This window comes from Drosophila sechellia, chromosome 3L (assembly GCF_004382195.2).
Source record: "Drosophila sechellia strain sech25 chromosome 3L, ASM438219v1, whole genome shotgun sequence".
In the NCBI taxonomy this organism is placed as follows: Eukaryota; Metazoa; Arthropoda; class Insecta; order Diptera; family Drosophilidae; genus Drosophila; species Drosophila sechellia.
In genome coordinates, this window is record NC_045951.1 from 11,493,496 (window position 1) to 11,515,950 (window position 22,455).

Below are 22,455 nucleotides of genomic sequence, written 5' to 3' on the forward strand. Positions count from 1 at the left end.
CTTTTTGGGGATTGAAAAACTCATAACCTTAACTTTCCTTTGTAATGGATAAGTACTAAAAAGTTTGTAGATAAATGCAGTTTCGTTTAATATAAATGCAATATTCAAAATACTGGACTCAGTTAGATATCCATTTCTCACTGGATTACTTTCAGAGAGCGACCGACTTCGATGAATGCATTAATGGCCCGATCGATTTCGGCTTCCGTGTGAGCAGCGGATATTTGGACACGGATGCGTGCCTTTCCTTGCGGAACCACCGGATAGCTAAATCCGATGACATAGATGCCACGGGCTGGAAATGAATTTAGTTTAATATATATGTATATAAAGGTATGATTAAGTTTTCAACTCACTTAGCATCTCATCGGCAAACTTGGAGGCAAGACGAGCGTCACCCAGCATAACGGGGCAGATGGGATGGTTCTCGCCGGCTATGGTGAATCCAGCCTTTGTCATGGCCTGCCTAAATCGCTGCGTGTTGCTCTGAACGCGCTGGGTGAGCTCGCTGGATTGTAGGAGCATGTCCATTACCTTCAGACCAACGGCCACAACTGCTGGCGGCAGGGTGTTGGAGAACAGATACGGCCTGGATTTCTGGCGCAGGAACGAGATTAGCTCGGCGGGTCCAGTGGTGTATCCACCGGAAGCACCACCCAGTGCCTTGCCCAGTGTGGAGTTTATGATGTCCACCTCACCCATGACATTGTCGTACTCCTCGGTGCCACGTCCAGTGGCGCCAAAAAAGCCCGTGGCATGGCACTCGTCCACAAACACCAGGGCATTGTATTTCCTAGCCAGCTTAACGATGCGGGCCAGTGGTGCGATGTTGCCATCCATGGAAAAGACACCATCGGTGGCGATCAGCTTGAGCCGAGCATCGCTAGCCTTTAGCTGCTCCTCCAAGTCGCCCAGGTCCCGGTGCTTATAGCGCTGTTTCTTCGCCTTGCACAGACGGATGCCGTCAATGATGGATGCGTGGTTTAGTTCATCGGAGAACACCGCATCCTCCGGTGTGAGGATGGCCTCAAAGATACCAGCATTGGCATCAAAACAGGAGGCGTACAGAATGGTATCCTCGCGCCCATGGAACTGGGCTATCTTCTTTTCCAGCTGCTTGTGTATATCCTGCGTACCGCAAATGAAACGCACTGAGCTCAGACCCGCGCCATACTGCTCCAACAGCTTCTGACTGTGCTCCACGATCTCCGGATTGTTCTGGTGGTCAAAAGAAGCTCGTAGGAGCACATCACTGAGATTGCATCATGTTCACTTACCGCCAGTCCCAAGTAGTTGTTGGCGCAAAAGTTGAGTATCTTTTTATCGCTGCCTTGCACGGTTATCTGAGTGCTCTGCGAAGATGTGATGATTCGCTCCGCTTTGAAGGTGCCTGCATCCTTAATCCCGGCCAGCTGGGTGCCCAGGATCTCCCTCAACTGAGTCTGAGCCGCTGCGCTATAGTGGCGTCCTCCCACTGCGAATGAGTTCGAAAATATATATCCTTATTATAATAAAGTAATTTATTTGGCTATTTAAAAGATTTAAGATACATAAGATACATTTTTATGTGTTTAAAGAGAATTTGTCAAATGTTTTCACGTTAGTTGTTTCTTTAAATTATGTAAATATTTTAAAAAAATTTCAAGGTGTACAGAAATAGAAATGCACATGTTTCATACACATAGAATAGATATATTTCCTATTTTCTTATCATTATTTTTAAATTTAAAACAATATAAATAGGGCTTAATATGAGTTCTTTATTTGTTAATTGGAAAGTCATTTAGAAACAACCATATGGAATAGACGAGCTATATACGATATATTGGCTTACCCCCACGAAAGAGCAGCGATTTGGAGAAAATTGACATATTTTCACTGATTTTTCCTACACTTTTCTATTCGCGAAAATGTATTTCTGGCTGGCTGGTGTGTCCAGATCCGCTCGACGACTCGACTCGCTCTTGACTGAATAATAGCAACCAGGCGACGTGGACGGGCATGGAAACTAGTCTCCCTAGTTGGGGGCTCGAACTGCAAGCAGCTGATTTTTGTTTTCCACTTATAAATAGTACATACATATATATATATTTACCTCCCTCACTAGCAAATACATGCCGGTTTTCATTCAACTAAATAGATTTAATTTACTTTCACTCTGGTTGTCATGGGTGCCATTTAAATAGCATTAACACAATGAAGATACTTAGGCGCAAATATATCTGATATTGCAAATTGCTTCCAAGGTCATGAGCTTCGACTAAATTTAAGTCGAATCCAATTCAAAGATTAGCTGCTAATAGTGAGCGAAGCTGATAGTATAATGTTAATTGCAATCACTTTTACAAATGAAATAAATAAAAACAAATAATAGTTTTATAAAGCTTCTATAACAAATTATTGATATTTTGAATAAAAATCTTTTGAGTATTATCTTAAGTCAGCCTTTAGAGTACTCTATCAACTCTATAAATTATATGCACGAAAACTTAATTTTGGGCTTAAATTAAAATGCGATTATGTAATAATTTTTTTTAATTATATAAATAAATGTATAATAAAATTTTAAAATAAAATATGAAAGATGCTAATGCTAGGTTCTACCGAGACTTGAACTCGGATCGCTGGATTCAAAGTCCAGAGTGCTAACCATTACACCATAGAACCTCTAATAATTCTTTGTCCAATTAAGCCTATAAAAACAATATATATATAATATATTGAAAACATGTTAAACACAAATTGTTGTTAAAATTTGTGCTTCGAAAAACATTTGTTATCAGTTTTATGTAATCAGAAACGGGCTTACAGGTCAATTTAATTAGATGGAAATGTCAGTTGGGGGTTGATAGATGCTTGCTATAATCTGGATTAAAATTAGTTGAATTATTTATTTAATTATTATTTGAAATACTTAGTTAAAAAAATAAAAAATAAAGACCTCCAGAAATTAATGGCATTTGTTTTTGACCAATGACATGTTTAAATATTTCTCCTTAGCACCCTAGCTAAGTAACAGGTATCTGATAGTCGAGAAATTTGAGTTTGGCGTTCTCTCTTGTTAAATAGAACATTAGAAATGAAAAAGTTATATTTGCATATATTCACATGAATAGATTTTTATTCACAAGAGCATCGAAATACATGAGTAATTAAAATGTAGTATAATGAATTACTTATAACCTGTTTATTATCCGTGATCATGAAACGAAACATTTCCTGAACTAAATCTGAAAGACTTTAGCCAATTTCTTTTATATACATCCTAAATCCTAATCCATCAAAGTTTTGAGATTTTTTAGCAACTATAATAACGTTATTTTTGGGTATGGTAAACATATCAGAAATCCTTGATCCACATATTTTTTTCACAAGTCTTTGGTCGTCAACAACGCTGTCATAAAATCGCACATTGTCCAGATCACAATTGCTCTCCGAGCCCATGTTGAATTCTATAAGTGAAGCAATTAGTACTGCAACATAAAATCAATGGATCATTATATACCTGCGAAGCTAAATCGCAGGCTTCCGCCGGCTGGTACGGATATTTTCCAAGTGCACAGTGAGCTGTTGCGTCCTTCGTAGGAGGGATTCTCCAGATAGCTGCCCACCGACCCACCAACGGCTAGATCACCACCACATCCACCAGGAAACTGGTTGCTGGTGGAAAAGTAGAAGAACTTGAGGGACGATACTCGACGGCTTTCGAGACGCAGCTCGTTGGTAGATGTAATCAAAGCTTTCGTTTCCCATTGAATGTCCGAATTGGTGTATATGGTCCTGTTCGACTGTACATCTATTACCTGTGCGAAAGCGAAGTGTATCATTGATTTGGTCTTAATTCGTAGAAACCGCAATCATACCCTAAAATAATTATTATCGAAACTATCGAACAGCACAATCATCACGTACAGCGTTATGCTGTAACCTCTTGGAACTCGGATATAATCCGTGCAGTTGGTATGATTGCCGGTAACAATCACCTGACTCGGCTCCGTGTAGTTTCGATTGCACTCTGTAAGGAAAATATTTGAAAAATTTGTTAAACAACAAATAGGGACTACATACTTGACTTTCGGCGTATGATTACTTCAAATCCTTGCGATTCCTCGAGACCGTCGCTGTGGAAATCCAATTGCAAGTTGGATTCATTCACCGCTTCGACTATCTTGAAACTTTTGTCGTGTTGTCCGCAATATGATCTAGAGAACTGCAATAAGATGTTATCAGTGGCGATTTCTTATAAAACGATCTATATTACATAAGGTTTGGACAGTTTTATGTAGTCCGTGCATTTGCCTGTCCGCTGAGATATTTCCTTAAGGCGAAGCTTCCGGAAATCTAATTCCACATCTCCTTTGTTCTTGATTATCCAGAGGCACTGTATACTGCCCTCGTAGAATCTCGTGCTGTTGTCATACTGCATACCCAACGTAATAGTCTGTCGGAAAAAAGTAAGAAAAGTCAGAAGTTTGCAACGCAGTGAAGGAATCATTTCATCATAATTTTTCACGGAATCCTACCTCATTCAACCCCAAGTCGTACTCCCCTTGCCCGCAGACAGTGCGCTCCATTTGCAGGATTAGCTCAAAGCTGATGTTCCTCTGAGCCTGTCTGGTATTTGCGCTCAACTTGAAGGACATGTCCCAAAAGGAACTAAACACCTTTGTCCTATTCGAGGGTTCATTGCCATTTATGCCACCAAAGTACCTGCCAAGATTCTGGCCTTCGACCTCATTGCTGTCGTGGATTTCCAAGTAGCTGCAGGTACGGCAGACGATATCGTTTAGCTGCAGCTTGCGCACCTCCAGAGAAATGCGGTAATCCGGCGGAGCGCTGGCCTGGAAGATGCACAACAGTGGTTCGCTAATATTGACCGCGTATTGTCGCATCACGCTCATGCGAGGTACTTCCAGATCTAAGGCCACATGCTCGTTGCAATTGGGGGTGAAGCGCACACTGGCGAGGAAGCCCCGGTAACTGTTCGAACTGTCCGTGGACAGGACAATGAGAGCTTCATTGCTATTCACCATGATAGTCGCAGGATTGGTCACATTGCCGCATAGGAGGTCCGTTCTCTGCTCCTCGCTGGCCACATGGCCACGATAGATGGTTAGACTGTCGAAGCCACATATCTCCATATCAAAATACTTGAACTCTATTACGACGGCATGCTGTGGAGGAGCGGTGACCCTCCATTCGCATACCGTGTTGTGGGCATATTCACCAGAATCCTCATTCTGCGGCGGGCGCAGAGTAAAGGATTTGCTGTAGTTCCCACCGCATTGTATCAGTTGGTATTGCATCTCGAACCAACGCGACAGTTGAGATACATAATGCAAGCGAACTCTGCCATTGCCCTTCACCTCGAACTCGGGACAAAGCTTGCCAATGCTCTCCTCCACAACTCCATCGCCATTGCCGCGACGATAAGCCTCGAAGTAGGATCTGCTGCAGGCATACAACGCCCATGGACGTCCTCTGGTCCTCACACTGACCACCACTTGGTGGTGGTCGTCGGGCGCCAAGAATGTGTAGCTGCAATTGAACTTCTGTCCGCGGAACGCGTCCCAACTGGGACCGGCCAGGGTTTGGATCTCTGCTCCGACCAACAGTAGGGTATCACAGCTGGGAAAGACTTGGAAACTGAAACCATCGCCCGTTATATTAGAGTTCGTTTGGAATATCACTCGCATCCGATCGGATGGCACCAGAATATCGTTAGCTGTTTGCCTGCCGCACAGGCTAGTCACCTCTATAAACTCTTCAGTCGTCCGATCGTAACGCTCCACCGTCAATCGATCGGTCGAGCAGTTGGGTGAGCTAACAATGAAGATTCGATCCAGGAAATGTAGCCTCAAAGATAGACCATCATTGGTAACAAACTCCCATATGCGTTGCTTGCTCTGCAAGTAATTCTTGCTACTAATCGTCACCGGTGGCGAAGGTCGGTAGTCAATGCGAACCACATTGCCAGAAGAGACTGATTTCCATGCTTGGAGGATGAACTTACTCTGCTGAGGGAGTCGCCTCTCCGAATGGTAGAGTATCGTGGAGAACGAACGCTCCAGGAGCGTGCTATTCATGGCCATACCCCGGCATATGCGACCCACTTCCGACTGTCCGTTAAAGATCACAATGTACTCCCGATCGCACCGATCCGTTAGTGTTACATTGCCCTCCAGCACATAGCCGTTGCTGTTGCTCAGCGTCCAGAGGCACTCAACTTCGCCGTAAGCATCATTTAGTGTTGTCAACAGATCCGGTGACTTGATGGTAACTCCCTCAGCCGCCTGCAAACGTCCGCCGCAATTGTGTCGTCTGTATGTGGACCGGAAGCGTCGCAATTTGACGTTTTTGCCATTCAGAAGCGTTACACTTCCAGCTGAGGTGACCACGGAGACGAAACTATTGGTCACATTAGCGTACATCGCCTTGACGGGAATATTCGTAATGTCGTCTCTGAACACAACTGCTGGGCCGCCGGCTGTTTGGAATAGATACTCTTCCACCTTGAAGGTGAGCGTTGCACTGGCAGTGCCCACAAATTGAATGGTGCAATGGTAGCCGGGCACTTGTAGGAGACCTTGGATGGAAAGCGAGCCCGTGGCCTGATCCCCGATATTCGGCGGGCAGACTGTTGGTTCACTGGAACTGTACCGAGCTCTCAGCGGGGTGGCACTTAAATCCAACTGGTTGGTCATGACAACGACGAGCATAAAGTTGTCGGTGGACTCAATAATCCCGCTGCCGTTGTAGCCACCATCGATCCGGAACTCGGTGATCTTGGATAGTGAGTTATCGTCGTTGTAAAAGGAGAAGTGCGCCATACTTTTCAATCGAACAATTTGCCTGAAGGATCTGAAATAGGTTTTGTATTTTGTAATATATATCTATATTGTTTGTTGGTAATAACTTGTTTATTTCCGTTCTTACCGGTTTGTGTCGTTTCGCATGACAACGCGAATATTAGCCAGATTGAGAAGATTCAGACGTACCCGTTGACCCTTTGGCACGCTGATCCTCAAGCGGCAGAATCGAAGCCAGGCCGACTGCGGCATTGGCGGAATTATGATGTCCCCTGAAGCTCCATTTATATTCCTTGAGCAAGTTCCCACATCTCGCTCGTATTTTATCTTGAAGCCTCGATAATTGTTCACATTTTTAATGGCCACGAAGCGAATGGTCGCCGCATTTGTGTTTAGAGTGAAGAGGACGGAGTTTTTTGTTCTTCCATCCAGCACCATTAGTGTTCGAGTTCGATCCTCATAGTCAACAATTTCCAGGCGATCGCTGGTGCTACTTGAGGATGTTCCATTTGCATCGTAGGGCAAGTGGAGATCGGTGATGTTTAACCGAATGAACATGTTCTTGGGTAAGAGAATGCTATACTCACACACCGACGGCTTGGGATAGCCACCCAAATGAGGATAATTCTCCGAGCTGATGAACCCAGACGATGCACTGAACTGGCCACCACATGTGCTTAGTGATAGGTTTAACCGAAAACCTCCAGTAGGTTCTTTGAGCTGTGATTGGTAGTGGACGAGAAGCAGATTGCCAGTTGTGCGCACCCTGGTCTGCGGCTTGCGACAGGTGCGGAGCAAAAGGCGGGCCAGTTTGGTGGCGCCATCGAAGAACTCCACATTTTCCTTGTCGCAGTGGCGGGCACTCAACTCGAATTGCTCATCAAAATCGACTGCAATGGTCTCACCGGGCGGCGCCATGACCAGCCACGTGCATTCCGCGCGGGGATGCGGCAGATACGGATAGCCCGGAGACATAATCGTGTAGTTAGGAGCCTGCTGGTTCAACTGAATCTCCTCATTGCACTCGTTAAACTCTCGGTATGTGAGATTCCACAGGCAAAGGCCGTTTATTCCTGATCTGCCGATATGGTATTTTATGTAGGCGTGCGAGCCGCTTGTTCGGAATAGTGTCGTTCTAATGCCCAGTTGGTTGCCAAACCTGCTATGTCCCAGCAAAGATGCATGTTCGTCCAAACCATCGTAGATTAGACCGTATGCCTCACACTTTGCTGTTGGCGGCATATTATTATAAATAATTGCAATGTCGATTTTCCGTCCTGGTCGGACGTCGATGTGCCAGGCACACTCATCGAAGAGGTTGTCCTGCGGAATGGTGCCTACGATGCCGGTCATATTGGAGCCACAGGAGGTACGTAGCTTCGCCCGGAATCCAGTGCCGTTGATGGATACATCACTACGGAACTGTAATCTTAGATATGGCGTTCCGTGAACTGCGGCAACCTGTGATGTCTTGCAAGCGTGCAGCTCGTTGTTCCATTTGCTGAGATCACGTGAACTCTGGATACGTAGATAATCGGCACTACAAGCGGGATAGTCCTCGAGATCCACAATTATTGAATGGGCGTATATATGATGTGAAGGGAACTGTGGCTTTATGGTCCATTCGCAATTTAAATTGGGTGTGTAGCCTTGTGGATATCCCGGCGAACTTATCTCAATGTCGCCATGATGGTTTAACGTCAGCTCCTTTATACAATCAGCGGTGGTTAAGCTGAGATTACTCTCCACCAAATAGCTGTCCAGCACGCCCCACTTTAGTTGAAAATGAGTTAGTGCGTCATTCACCGTCTTTAAGTAGACCACATTGCTGCTGGAGGTAAACCTCCATGGACTGACGGGGATATTGACCGCCAAAGCGTTATCATCATAGCCATCAAAGAGCTGGAAGAGGGTATGAAATCCATTTTTCATGGGAACTTGTCATCTAGTATGATCCGTACTTACTAAGAGGCCAGAAATATATTCCTCAAACTGCAAGGCAAAAACCTTCCCGTAGTCCGTAAAAATGCGCCAGGTGAAGGGTTGATCCTCGTTCCTAACGAAGAGCGGCGGAGGAGGCTCGATTGTTCCATTGGTGCCACTAGTAATCTCGTTGTTGTGCACTGCGAGTGGGTGTAAGAAGTGATATTAAACAGATTCCTGTTATCCAGTTAACATACCGTAAGTCCATCGGAGACGGAAGCCCCCAGCGGTGTTTCCTGGCCTGCTGCGGAATTTGATCCATAACTCAGAGTGGACCACCAAGGGAGTCTCTGGTAGCTTCTTATCGCAGTAGAGTGAAAGTAGCGGACCCTTGACACCAGAGCGTATCTCTAAGAAGTCATCGTTGCAGTGATCGGAGCGAACAATGTCCATGTCCTCAAAGGTGACTTCCAAGGCATTTCCCGGACGTGTCTCGATGGACCACACGCACTCAATGTTGGCCGGATAACTGTCCGGATAATTGGGTGAACTAAGGCTGCCGCGGGCTGATGTGATATTCCCGCCACATGAGTTCTCAAAAGTGCTAAACTGCGCCTGCAGCCTTATTCCGTGGGTCAGGATACGCACATTGTTTGCGGGCACTATAAGATTGGCTGGATGATCGCGACACATTTGGTATAGTAAGACCTGGTCATCGTCGTTGAGCAGCTGCAGACCCTCCGAGCAATTTTGCGAAACGGCAGTGCATTTAGGGCACTCTAGCTGATTAATGCTAAGGCTCAGTTTGCTGCCCTCCGGTGAGGAAACCAGCCAGCTGCAGTCTTCGTCCAGGCGGGATTGAAAGTATCCCTCGCCAGTGGATAGCGGTCCACCACACTGGCGCTCAAAATACATGATGAACCTGCCCCAGGTTCCGGCCTGGGCTTTGAAACGGACTCGCAGCTTTTGTCCGTGAACTATTCGGATCATTGGCGAGTCCTCGCCGCAGGTCTTCTCCAGAAATATTTCCTTGTTGTCCGGTTCCAGTTTCGTTAGTTCCACAAAACTATGTGAGCAGTTGCCTGAATCCGTAAGGTTAAATTGCTCAAAATGCGGCCTAATGCCATACCCATTAGTTACCTGAAAGATTGTAAAAATTATCGGACTTGAATTATTATTCTAATTATTAATGACATACCTCTACAGTCCATACGCACTCAATGTTGGATGTGTAATTAGCCACGTTTGTGCTGTCCAGGCGATTGTGGAATCCGGGGGTGGTCAGCACACCGCTACTGGCGCTTATGTATCCTCCACAACTGGCTGGCACCTGGTCAAAGCTGGCCTTAAAGTACTTCCTAGACGGTGCCGAGCTGCTCACAAAGCGAATCACTAGCTCATTTCCCGGCGAGGTAAAGGTTTGCGTCTGCGTCTCCTCGTGACAACTTCGGAACAGTACCACTGAGGAGTTGTATCCACTGGGTGCGGATACGGAGAGACTAGATTCCGCATCGCGGCACTCGATCTGGGCCGCCTCGAAGTAGACTTCATGGAGTAGGAGCCGGATCTGATTGCCCTCCGATGCTGTGATAACCCAAACACAGTCCATGTCCACGCTGAAGGGTGCATTCGGCGATTCAAATCTTCCGTCCGATTCCCGAAGGTGCTCTCCACATCCAATGCGCTTGTACTCGGCCCGGAAGCCTTGCATCTGCACCGAAGTATCGCTCTTAAAGCGAAGAAGCAATCGATTCCCGACGGTGGTGATGGGGTCCAAGCCATCGTTGGTGCACAGATGCTGCTCGCTGAGCGTTTGGTCGTCCAGCATGTCGATAAGGGACACATAGTCATTGTCACAAATGGAGGAAAATTCCTCGACTGACAGGTGGGAGAATATGAGCTGTAAATGATTCTTACGCCCACCAGCTCGAATATCCCATTCGCAGTCTAGGCCTGGCGGATAGTTCTCCGGGAAATTGGGCGTTTCAATGGCTCCCTGAAGGCCCTCCACCCGAACTCGACAGTTTGTTTGGTAGTCCAGCATGAAGTCGGTGCCGTCAGGTGCATCATGGCCAACATCGTAACGTACAAGTACTCGATTTCCGGTCGACTGTAGCGGTTGGGCAATTGTTCCGTTGCAACGCATCACTATTGGACTGCTGGCGGGGGTGGGTCCATCGTATAAGGTCAGTTGACCACTACATATACGATTGTCATTACTAGACAGTTGCAGGCTTACTCTGGATCCCTCGGCAACGATGATCTGCCAGTCGCAAGCAAGGATACCACGATTTCCCGCCAATAAATGCGGAGAATGAATGGTCCCCGTGGATGAGGTCAGCTTGCCGCCGCATCCGGCTCCGATCTGCTGCCAGCTTAAACGGAATCCCTTCTCCTCCATGGTGCCATCTGACTTGAACTTAAGGTGCAACACATTTCCGAATGAGGGAAGCCTGCTCGGAATCGCAGTGCCGCAATAACGTCCGATCAGCGGTGATGATTCAGAGTCTCCATTCCTGTAGTTGAAATCGAAAATCATAAGGGTATCAATTCGTATGCAATACCTTTGCATCGGATTACCTTATTTCCAGCCAGTCTGTCCAGCATCCAGTGGAACTATACCCTCCCTCCAGCGTAAAATTGTGCACCACCAACTCTATGCGGTGGCCAAAGGGTGCTCTTAAGATCCACTCACACGTTTGAAATTCCCCATAGTTCTTCGGCCAATTTGGTGATTTGATGTAGCCAAAGCGGCCTGTGAAGGTTCCTCCACAACTATCTATAGTAATTTAATTTAAATTTCGGAAAATTACTTACCATTACATAAAAGTACATATTAATAGTAAATAGTATTTCCTACCTTGTTCGGCAATGTCAAATTGAATTACATAAAGTTGGAGCACGGGCGAATTTTTAAGTACGTTTATCGTCAATAGATCTACATCGAAAACGTCAGCCACATTCCCAGAATAACTTCAATAATATTATTATTATTAATAGCTACTCTTGTTTTCAGATTTTAAGTATCTACCTATTTATTAATTTTCCTGGACTTGTGCTATTATCATATATGGATATACTTCCAGATGTCCCCAGTGCATAAATAGTGATATTTTTCCTTCCGGGAAAGTCAATGAACCACTGACAAAATGTACCCCGAACGCCTTTCATAAATCGCCTGCCGGGCTCGTTAAGAAATCCGCCGCACTGATTAGGAACAAAATTGTATTCAAGTCGCATTCCACGACCTCCACCGGATCCGTGGAAGACCAGACTAGCCCGATTGCTATGTGACAACAGGACGAGGTTATCCGTTGATTTAACAATATGCCGCTTTTGATCCGCCGATAGATACACCTACAAGATTGAACCGTGTGTAAATATTTAGTACTGGTTGACAAATATCACTTACGTCCAAGTAAGATGTTTCATTTTCATTATTTGCAGTGCCCAGTGATAGGTCAGTGATTCTCATTTGAACAGCGGTATCCAGTGGTCCGGTCAAGTTGTAAGTACAGGTCATGTCATCGAAATATGGACCCGGATAGTTGGGAGTACTGATTATCCCGGAATTGGTGTTGAAGTTACCAGTGCACACTGGAAAGTTTAATTCAAGATTTCAAGTTCAAGTTCAATTCATAGATTTAATTAGTGAGTGTTGCCGCTAAATTTAAGTCCATTTATCTTGAATAAGTAAATTTATATCTCTAGGCTTTAAATGCCTTACCTCTTGTGTAAGTCAAATCAAAACTTTTAGTCAGACTCACGCCACTCAAGCCGTACTCATAGCGCACTAGAATCACATTTCCAGTGGATATTATCGGCTCTAGTTCACTTTCCTCGTGACTTCCGCAGATGCGCCGTAAAAGTGGCGCGTCAGTTGATCTTCCGTCAAAGATCTCGATGCTCAGATAGTGACAGCTCAACGATTCCAACAGTATAACACGATCGATCACCAGCTTCACTTGCGTCCCTCGTGGCTGTTCGATTAGATAGAGGCAGACCTCGTAGTTCATGTAACCAGAGATGCGACCCCGTGGCTCCGTGTACACTCCTCCACAGCCGGGCTGGCCCGGCACCACTTCATAGTGCATCTGAAAGGAGCTATCCGAACGTATGGCATCCGTGTGAAAGTCCAGGCGCAGGCTATTTGAGGAGCTATACAGCGGCAGCGGCTGAATAGACTGACAGGCGCGCAGCAACTGGCGATCGGAGTCGTAGACAATGAGTGAGTCCTGGCTGCAGTTCCCGGCAGATGATTCGCTGCTGCCCAGCGATATGTCGTAGAACCGAAGGACCAGCCGGTAGCCAAACGGCGCCGTCAGTTCCCAGCGACAGTCGAGTTCCGGTCGGGCCTGACCAGGATAGCCCGGAGATCGCACCACGCCGGTCTGTGTCGATGTCAGAGAAATAGTTTCGCCGCAGGAGAAGGGCAAGGAATTCCAGATGACATGGAAGCCCTTGCCTTGGGTCTCGTTGTCAGAGCGGAACCAGAAAAAGACCTGCTCCTGAGTGGTGATAACGCTGCCATTTGTCATGGGCAAACGAGAGCCACAGAATCGACCAATCAAACGCGAGGTCAGGGAGTTGCCATCGTGCAGCTGCAGAAAATCGGCAGAGCAGTCGGCACTGTCCTGCAGTTCGAACTGGGTGAAGGTCAGGTTGAGCACCAGGTTTCGATTTGTGCGTATGATGATAGGACAGCGCTCGTCGGCCTGATAATTGCCATCAGCTGTGTTGGGTGGGTAATGCAACTGGCCCGATTGTCCACGTATCGTGACACCGCAAAAGAATCGCTGATGGGAGCAGGTGGTGCCGGTATAGCCGTGTGGGCAAACGCATTGGTACTTGGCATCCGGTAATAGGCGGCATGTTCCACCATTTAGGCAGGGACTTGGGTGGCACGCATCCGACGAGCTGCACACAACGCCAGTATAGCCAGGCTGGCATATGCACGTGGTTCCCCTTCCGTTCTGGACGCAGGTGCCGTTGTTCTGGCAAGGATGCTGGTCGCAGGGCAGTCGACTGGAGTCCGCGGTGCATCCATCAACGCCATAGCCATGTCCAAAGCTGCCCAATGGGCATGTGCACACCACCATGTCGGATACATACTCGCACTTGGCCAGCGGATGGCAAATCCCCTCATTGTTGCACGAGTTAGAGTCCGATGCTGTGCATGTTCGTCCATCGCCCGTCCAACCGGCTGGACATCGGCCACAGCGATGTGAGCCCTCTGTGTTGGTGCAGGTTACCCGTGGCTGGAGGCTACAGCCGCCATTATCCTCGGTGGCACATTCGTCTATATCGCGGCAGAAGCGCCCATCACCCGTGTATCCCGTTGGACAGGCTCCGCATCGAAAACTCCCCGGCAGATTAATGCACTCAGCATGGCAAGGATTCACGCGCGGCTCACACTCATCGACGTCGCGGGAGCAGGCACTTGGGCTGGCGGTGGTCACATTGGCATCTGCCCAAGTCCATCCCTGATCGCAGATGCACACATAGCCAGCGGAATTGGCCGCCTGGATGCAGGTGCCATGTTCGCCGCAGAGCTCCCGGGAGCCGCCGAACAGACAATTGTTGTGACGAAGACGACAGTGGGTGCCAGTGAATCCATTGCGGCAAACGCACCTGAAACGGTACATATTTCATTGCCTGGACGTGGAACATCTCGTCAACTTACCGGTAACTTCCTGGAGTGTTAATGCACTGGCCATGGTTTAGACACCCATCGAGATCTGTCCCGGCCAAGGTGAAACACTCGTTTACGTCGTCTTCACAAGATTCTCCCTAAAGATAGATATTTACTAATTCCAATAAAAAAAATGTGCTAGAACTATGTAATATGTACACAGAGTGATAATTCTAACCTCAAACCTCTCTAACTTCTTTGAACATGAAACGCCCCAATTACTGTATTCCAAAGTCAAAGTGTGATTTGGATTTTTGGCTCTCTTATTTATCGAGATCTCGACGTCCATACGAACAAACATGATCAAGCATACTTTATATGGTTTCTTTTGGTATATAACTTGCATTGTAATTAAACCATTCCAGTCATATAAGTTCTTCTTCCAAGTGAAAATACGCCCCATAATCTCTTGAGAGACGCCCCCGCTTACTCACTTGCCAGCCCGCTGGGCACTCGCACTGGAATCCCTTGTAGGCATCGTGGCAAGTTCCACCGTTTTTGCACGGATCGGATAAGCACTCGTTTCTGGCCAGGTTTCCCTCGAGGGTCTGCAGTATTCCCCTGACGCGTTCCACGCGCTGCAATTGCCAGCGCAGGATGCGTTGATTGAGCCCACTTCTTTTCGTAGAGTTTCTCGCACTGAAGATCCTTCGTTGAATCCTCGTCATTTTACGCTCCACATCCTGGAACATATCCCTAACGGCCTCCACTTGCAGGGGCTCCCTTCGAGCCGCTTGGCGATCGGCAATAATCCTTTGGCGCCGCCGAAGCACCGTCATCATGTCTACATCATTGATTGTCACGGTAGCGGATTCACCCATCAATCGCAAGGAAACATTTCGATCCCAAGCCGGTTCGAGAAGAAGATTATCGTTCGATTGTCTCACAAGATGGGCCCGTTTTTCTAGATTGTCCCGAGATGCGTCCGACGGAGGGAATTGCAAGCAAAACACGAGTAAGAATGAACATTTTAGCGACTTAATTTGCATTTTTCTTCATAATTTTGTTGCGTCACAAGTTCTCAATAAACGATATTCTTAAGATGTCACACTTTAAACATATACTTGAAAATTAAGTCACTATTTGGTCCGCACCACTGGCAATATCCACGAAAACTGGCGCTATATAGGCTTGAGTCTCGCATTTTATACTGCCAAAAAGTGGGCGTCTACGACTAAGAATTTCAGATCATATTTATGTATAACCGCTACTCGAGTAGCTGAGGGGTGTAACAGATTTGTTGAATATTATTAAATTTGCTGACCTCATAAGGTATAGATTTATTTGTGATTAGATTTACAATCCGAGTCGATCTATCCATGCGCCGGATAAGTAAGTCTATAAGTCTTTATCTTATTGCCTAACGCTATTAGAAAAACATGTTATTAAGGTCTCTATATAAGTATATTTGAATTCATCTCTCAACGAACCAACCAAGCCTTGAAATGAATCCCTCATGTGTGGAAAAGGACGGCGCGAGCCGGATGTCCTCACCTTGGAAGCTTCGCCCTCGCCGTTAAAAAAACGCGAATTTCATCATTTTTTCTGGGATATCGGTTGGTATTGGGGTATAAAATAAGAAAAAAAAAAATTAAATTGTTCAATTTTCAATTCTCCCGCCGACTAGTCACTTTATTTCAGTTTTATAACGCGATCACTGTAATCGGAGAATTTGAACGATAATTGGTTACTATCGATAAGTCAGCGATTACTAATAAGAGTCGACCGGGTGGCAACGCCAGGAACAGCTGTTTGACTGTTGCTTATTTTCAATTTACACGTAACTTTCAAAACAATCAAATTGCTTTGGAAATGATTATCCAGAATAGAAGTCCTCTTATAGGGCAGATTATGAGACGGTGCCATCGACAAGGTAAGTAGATATATTGTTTTGATACATCAGCTGCCAATTTGAAGTGTCTTTACAACTTTACAACTCATTAAGCGGTGGAAAACAACGCTATAAAAGCCAATTTAACAACATATTTTGGAAAATGGCCCGAAACGGAGCAGAAGGAATTTCGCCAGCATATGCGCATCATCACGGATTTCATTAGTGAGCCAGAGGAACAGCAGCTGCACGAGGAGATCGAGCCCTATATGAGTCGTCTGCGCTACGAGTTCGATCACTGGGACGATGTGGGATAAGATAACGAACATGTATGTTTGCATGGATGACATTCAAGTTGATGTTGACCGTCTTGCAGGCCATACACGGTTTTCGGGAGACGGAGCGGAAGAAGTGGTTCCCTAAAAACAGAGAGGTCCTGGAGCGCGTGCGCCAAGTCGCCTTCGATGGAGCAGTTATGCCCTATGTTCACATTCTGGATCTTGCACCCGATGGCGTTATCAAGCCCCACGTGGATAGCACGAGAGTAGGTCAATAACTGCAGTGATAACACCAGAAAGGCTTATCATTAATTTGCTTCATCCTCTTAGTACTGCGGCAACACCATCTCTGGGATCAGTCTACTTAGCGACAGTGTGATGCGACTTGTGCGCACGGATGAGCAGCGGTACCAACAGCAAACGTCGGAAACTGCAACGGATCCGAATTCCCAGGGCCCAGAACCCGATGTAGCTTATCGCCATCAGCCGGAGGCGCCTCTTAAGAACAACTTCTACGCTGACATCCTGCTGCCACGCCGCTCCTTGTACATAATGAGCCACACGGCTCGCTACAAATTCACGCACGAGATACTAGCTAAGGAGCAGTCCCAGTTTCAGGGTACGCTGGTGCCCAGGACACGTCGCATTTCCATCATTTGTCGCAACGAACCCTGAAGTCTTAAATGAAAATTAAATAATTATTTAATGCAGTTTCAAAAGATAATTTTTGTAAAAAGTTGTTAGCATAGAATTTGTTAGTACATTTTAATACAATTTCAAGCGAACTGAACGTTTTTATTTGACTACATGGCCATTAAAAAAGAAGTGAGTACCAATAGGAGTCAGAAGTGAGCACAGATGCAGCAAGAAGTTTACCCTCGCCTGAAAGATCCCACTCCTCCTGCGCCGACTTGATCCTTTTTTCCCTGGACAAGTTTATCATTTTTTAAGCGGTCATATCGCTAAGCATCAATGTTTAGCAACATAAATGTTCCGCGACATCAATCAACAATGTTTGGCAACATCTATGTTTTCTATGTTTCAAGTCCACAATAACACTAAACATAAAATGCTTTAAACTTTAAACTAATTAATGTTTTTATTCGCTTGGTTTTCAATCACATTGCCGAAATCTGGGCGAACTCTTGGATTTTGATGAACTGGTTAGAGACCACAGATAAAAAAGGAATATAACAAAACGAAAATGCAATTTCGTCCCATAATGTCCAACATTTTAGTAGGCAAAACGGGTGTCCGGATGGTAGCCAAGCTTGTCCAGCGCCGGATTGCAGGCAAAGTTAATCATGGGTGGTGGGCCGCAAAGCAACACGATGGTATCGTCCTTGGCCGGAAGCAGGTGGGCGGCGATCATTTCCTCATTGATGTAGCCAACGCTATACTGCCAACCTAGATGCAAAGTATGAAGGAATATCAATATAATAAGCAACATTTTAGGGCGTACAAGTGTTCTTAGCAAGACCTGATGCACACAATCTTTCCCACTGGCTCAGCACTGTTAAATGAAATCAAAACACTGGCATAGTATCAACTCCTAATAGCTGAACCGCTGCTCGGCCTTGTGACCAAGTCGCTCCAGGCCCGGAATGCATGTATAGTTCACCATGGGTGGAGGACCACACAGTAGGCACAGCGTGTCCTCGCCCGGCGGATACAGATGCTGCTGCATCATGTCGTCGTTCACGTGGCCAGTGGTGTAGGACCAGGCTACAAAGCGCGCGTTTCCCATTCGCGGCATGCGTTTGATAGCAGCATGGTTCAAGGGGCAGAGACAAGATTCTTAACATAATAGATGCTTGGAAAATGTCTGAGTGATTCTCCGGATGGTGATGGGGATGCTGGGATGCAAGGGAAAGATTGGTGCAGCCTAACATGTAGTATTCCATTCTCAACCTAATCTAAGTGGAATATTCTTGAATGTTGCTTGACAAAATGAGTGCATGAATATGTTCGGAATGAAAAATAAAACCATGGTACTAAATCCTTTAAAAGGTTTTAAAGTTCTAACAATAAAAGAATTTACATAATTTCAGGTCCTATTATATTCCAAAGAATTTTTGAATTGATCAAATGATACGATCTTATGAAGTCCTGAATGATCTATGCATGACCCATTTGGCTCCTTTACTACTGCAACTCACCTTCGTTTGCCTTGTCCACTGTGTACCAGACCTTGAACTGGTCAGGATGCTTCTGGGCCAATTCGTCCAGCTCTGCACGCAGCAGAATGTCCTTTTCGCTCTTTAATGCAATGAAGTAATAAAACCATGTTAATTAACTTGGCTAGCTTAAGTGCTCGCTAATTACCTGGTTGGCGAACAGCAACGCCAGCTCAGTCTTATCCTTATCGCTGCGCTTGAGCACTTCCCTGGCCAATTGGAGCATTGGAGTAATGCCAGTGCCGCCGGCAATCATGTTGACTCGCTTGGCGGTCACGTGCTTGGGCGGATCCTTGCGCAACTTTTTGATGGAGAAGGTGCCATTGCCGAGATATTGCAGTCTACCCGAGGGACCACGGAACGAGATCTTGTCCCCCAACTCGAGTTGCTCCAGGTGTTGCGTCATTTTGCCGCCGGCCGGGAACTTGGGATGCGTGTCCTTGAAGTACACCTTGACGACCAGGTCCACATAGCCAACATCCTCATCGGACGATATCGGAGTGTATGGCCGAATTACCAGCTCATTGTCAATGGTAGCGATCAGATGAATGTGCTGGCCAACGGGCAGGCCAAGGACATGCTGCTTGGAGGGCAATCCGAACCGGAATCTCCTAGTGTCATGGCTCAGATTCTCCTTTTCGATGAGAGGCAGCAGGTACTTGTCGTTGGGATCCACAAGCGTGCGCAGCCGAGCGGTGCGATTGGGTTCCCGGCGTGGTTTCGTGGACTTCTTATTCAGCAGATAGTGGACGATCAGGGCGCCGGCGAGTACGGCGACCACACCCACGGCGAGTGGCACAAACTAAAAAGTAATAATATAAGTAAGACAGTTTCTGTTTATTAGTTGTCATTATTAAAATCGAAATAAGTGCAGATTTATTTAATCAATTATTTGGCCAAATGAAGTAAACTAAAGCTTTAAAGCTGATTGCACTGACTGCATTTTTATTTTAAATATAGCATAACAACAATCTAATCTATGAGACTTCAACCAACTTAATTGCAACCCTGTTTACGTAATTATAGTAAAAACTAATCTTTTGAAATTGTGAGCTGGCGCCCTTTAAAAACAAAAAACAGCTGCTAATTGGGGTTACTAGCTTGAGACTTCCAACTTTGGCCCCATATCAAAGGCGACCTTGAGCTTTCCATTAATATGCATGAGTATATATTTTTTTTTGCTTTGGCAACAAGTCTGAGACCCATTAGCCATGACGTCACAGCACTAGCACTGGTGGATAAACAGAGAGCCCGAATTGTAAAAGAGAAATGAAAATGGCAGTAGAAAGAGAGGGAGAAAAGATGCGGCTTGCACTTGAACTTACATCGAATTCCGTCATATTAACATAAAACACTTGTTAAAAACTGGCTAATTTCCGATTTGAATTGCACACCGTACTCGTAACTTAGCAAATGCGTGCGACCGCGTGCCGCCGATTTCAATTTCCAATTGAAATGAAGCCAAGTCGTCGCGTGAAAAAGCAGCTACAACTACAACTACAGCGATGACTCTCTCTCTGTTTCGCTCTCTTTTGCTCTCTGTGATAAGATGCAGAGTCAGCACGAGTCAGCACAGTGGCTGCAAAAAATATGGACTCACTCAGAAAATAAAATGCAGTTAAGCTATGTACATATACAATTTTACAATTTCGAATGAAATGTTTTATAAAGTAGATGATCTATTAGAGCACTACTTAGTTGCATTTCAAATGCTGACTTGTAAGAACCATTTGAACATTTTGCAGCTTTAAGATCATTATAACCTGCATATAAAGACCGCCAGAGTCAAAACGTAAATCTACTAAGTACATGTATTTTATTGATTACGAATTAGGAGTATGATGAGTATTTTGGAATGGCAAAGGTCGCTTTGGGAGTGATCGGTAGGTTCGGCCAGTTGAAACCGTATTAATACTTGGGATAAGATTCAGGTAGCGATTAAATCAAAGAAAAAATTGACGACAACGCTTTTTCAGTTTCCTTGGCTGCGGTTTGGAGTGCAGCGCCTGCGCTTCGAACACTTCAAAATCGTAATCGCCAACAGAATTTAAGCGCAGAATTGCCGCTTTGTTGCCGCAGCGATAGCAATAGTTGGGTGCTGACCAGATGGTAACAAGCAGTTGGCCAAAATGCCAACGGAAGCCATCCTTGGCCAACTGATGAGCCCGGCATATGAGAGAGATCCCATTTGCGCGCGTAAACTCCTCAACGACATCGCCACCGAAGAGTTTTCCATGTCCACGTGGCGACGCCGCCCATCCAGGCGCTTCCTGGGGATCGCTCCAGAGGAGATCAGCTATAACTCCCCTTTCGGGTATCTCGAGGCAGCGATCCAGGCTACGTAACTCATCCAATCGTTGCATATCCGGCGACAGGCCGCCATGAACGCAAAATGTGTTGCCATCAATGATCGCCGCCAGCGGCAAGAGATCGAAGACACGGCAGCACATCCTCCAGACATTCGCAGAGCCGTACCGTGAAAGGCACTCCTCGTAGAATCCATAGGATCGAGTGGCACTGCGGCACTCGTGATTGCCCCGTAGCAGGCTAACCTGTGCCGGATGACGCACCTTGAGAGCAGCTAGCAGAAGAAAGGTCTCCACGCTGTTCTTGCCACGATCCACCAGGTCACCCAGGAACAAGTATCGATGATCCTGCACCGAACCGCCCAATTCCAGCAGGTGGAGCAGATCCTCGAACTGACCGTGAATGTCGCCGCATACGATCTGCGGACTCTGCAGGCTCAGTAGATTTGCCTCGCCGACAAGCAAGTCACTCAACGAGCGGCACAGCTGGCGAACCTCCAACTCCCTGGGCAGGCGGACCGGCACATGGCGCAGATTTTCCACCAGACGATCCGCATCACTCATTGCCTCGGGGCACAAGGCAGACATCATCTCTATTCTTAAGTCGGCGACGTCACTGGGCAACAGTGATGGGAAGGAAACTATTTACAAATTGTGTTAGTTTATGAGCCAATAGATGAGTTAAATGATCAGGTGACTAGGGTACAAACTATTTCTTTTTTTTTTTTTTTTTTTTTTTTTTTTTTGGAGTAACTAATTCTATTTATTAAGATTTCAAAAGGAATCGTTCAGTAATTCCTCTGAACTTAACCTAATGTGTGATAAAGATAAATGAGACCAAGTGGTATCTTAATTATAAAGTACAAAAGAAAATGTAATATGTTATGTTATCCTCCGTGTAAGGAGATCGCTGGGGTGTACCCTCTTCAGTCTTCGGAGAGAGATGGGATCAGCTAGGATAGTTGCTAGTCGGTTCGGGTGGGCCATAAGCCTATTTCTACAGTGCAAGCATTTACTTCTCTCAAGGATTCATAATTTCAAATAATAACACGGATAACAACTGGGTACTAATGCAGACAGTTCCCATCACTGTTGGCCAACAATTTATTAATTTAGGCATTAGGCATTTGGCCAAGAGAAAAATTATCATCGCTGACAACTATGAAATGTGAGGGGGGATGGCACAAGATTTATGTGGGCGGGGCAGGTGGTGATGCGAATCGAGGAGTTATATAAACATACCAGCGAATGGAATTAGTTGCATTTAACTTACATTGCTCTCTACGATGCGGGCCATGGCCAATGGAAAATCAATGCAGTCGCGGCTCAAATCCCTTATATAATCCGCGAATTGCAACGACACCACGCACTTACTTTTTATCTAACGAAAGCGAAAAGCCGACTAAACTGATATGCAGACTAATCGGCGAGATGGTGAA

General features: G+C 45.9%; 5 protein-coding genes and 1 non-coding gene across 13 annotated transcripts; 1 reads left to right on the forward strand and 5 right to left on the reverse strand.

Annotated features, from left to right (window-relative positions):
- Positions 1 to 28: 28 nt before the first annotated feature.
- Positions 29 to 1,976, reverse strand: LOC6605340 (2-amino-3-ketobutyrate coenzyme A ligase, mitochondrial). The gene is made up of 4 exons (XM_002030140.2): positions 1,835 to 1,976; positions 1,278 to 1,474; positions 357 to 1,218; positions 29 to 295 (listed from the first exon to the last, which is right to left on the reverse strand). Exons 1-4 carry the CDS (start codon positions 1,869 to 1,871, stop codon positions 138 to 140), a joined length of 1,254 nt encoding a protein of 417 aa, XP_002030176.1. The 5' UTR covers positions 1,872 to 1,976; the 3' UTR covers positions 29 to 137.
- A 619-nt stretch (positions 1,977 to 2,595) lies between these two features.
- Trnaq-uug lies at positions 2,596 to 2,667 on the reverse strand. Its single transcript has one exon. It is a non-coding gene; the product is annotated as a tRNA-Gln (tRNA).
- A 426-nt stretch (positions 2,668 to 3,093) lies between these two features.
- LOC6605342 (cubilin homolog) lies at positions 3,094 to 15,471 on the reverse strand. Its single transcript, XM_002030141.2, has 17 exons — positions 14,859 to 15,471; positions 14,416 to 14,522; positions 12,460 to 14,363; positions 12,145 to 12,329; positions 11,764 to 12,089; positions 11,593 to 11,705; positions 11,313 to 11,511; positions 9,931 to 11,248; positions 8,990 to 9,872; positions 8,775 to 8,932; positions 6,937 to 8,711; positions 4,524 to 6,861; positions 4,262 to 4,441; positions 4,069 to 4,210; positions 3,864 to 4,015; positions 3,506 to 3,803; positions 3,094 to 3,452 (listed from the first exon to the last, which is right to left on the reverse strand). Exons 1-17 carry the CDS (start codon positions 15,411 to 15,413, stop codon positions 3,241 to 3,243), a joined length of 10,845 nt encoding a protein of 3,614 aa, XP_002030177.2. The 5' UTR covers positions 15,414 to 15,471; the 3' UTR covers positions 3,094 to 3,240.
- A 685-nt stretch (positions 15,472 to 16,156) lies between these two features.
- On the forward strand, positions 16,157 to 17,318 carry LOC6605344 (alpha-ketoglutarate-dependent dioxygenase alkB homolog 7, mitochondrial). Of its 3 annotated transcripts, none has more exons than XM_032720211.1 (4): positions 16,157 to 16,297; positions 16,370 to 16,563; positions 16,632 to 16,803; positions 16,864 to 16,949. In XM_032720211.1, exons 1-4 carry the CDS (start codon positions 16,237 to 16,239, stop codon positions 16,899 to 16,901), a joined length of 465 nt encoding a protein of 154 aa, XP_032576102.1. In that variant the 5' UTR covers positions 16,157 to 16,236; the 3' UTR covers positions 16,902 to 16,949. The 3 variants fall into 3 exon arrangements, with proteins under 3 accessions (XP_032576102.1, XP_002030179.1, XP_032576103.1); XM_002030143.2 differs by having other exon boundaries at positions 16,161 to 16,297; positions 16,632 to 16,799; positions 16,864 to 17,318; XM_032720212.1 differs by lacking the exon at positions 16,157 to 16,297 and having other exon boundaries at positions 16,508 to 16,584; positions 16,632 to 16,799; positions 16,864 to 17,318.
- Positions 17,319 to 17,606: 288 nt separating this feature from the next.
- On the reverse strand, positions 17,607 to 22,373 carry LOC6605345 (NADH-cytochrome b5 reductase 3). Of its 6 annotated transcripts, none has more exons than XR_004361951.1 (5): positions 22,290 to 22,373; positions 18,859 to 19,512; positions 18,693 to 18,792; positions 18,014 to 18,258; positions 17,607 to 17,940 (listed from the first exon to the last, which is right to left on the reverse strand). XR_004361951.1 is itself a non-coding variant. In XM_032720210.1 (4 exons), exons 1-4 carry the CDS (start codon positions 22,311 to 22,313, stop codon positions 17,768 to 17,770), a joined length of 951 nt encoding a protein of 316 aa, XP_032576101.1. In that variant the 5' UTR covers positions 22,314 to 22,373; the 3' UTR covers positions 17,607 to 17,767. The 6 variants fall into 6 exon arrangements, 2 of the variants coding, with proteins under 2 accessions (XP_032576101.1, XP_002030180.1); XR_004361949.1 differs by having other exon boundaries at positions 18,014 to 18,300; XR_004361950.1 differs by lacking the exon at positions 22,290 to 22,373 and adding an exon at positions 20,036 to 20,160 and having other exon boundaries at positions 18,014 to 18,300.
- On the reverse strand, positions 20,508 to 22,313 carry LOC6605346 (serine/threonine-protein phosphatase 4 catalytic subunit). Its single transcript, XM_002030145.2, is given in 3 exon segments — positions 20,508 to 21,639; positions 21,642 to 21,657; positions 22,290 to 22,313. Coding segments are annotated over 3 exon segments (1,026 nt in total). The 3' UTR covers positions 20,508 to 20,653.
- Positions 22,374 to 22,455: the final 82 nt, after the last annotated feature.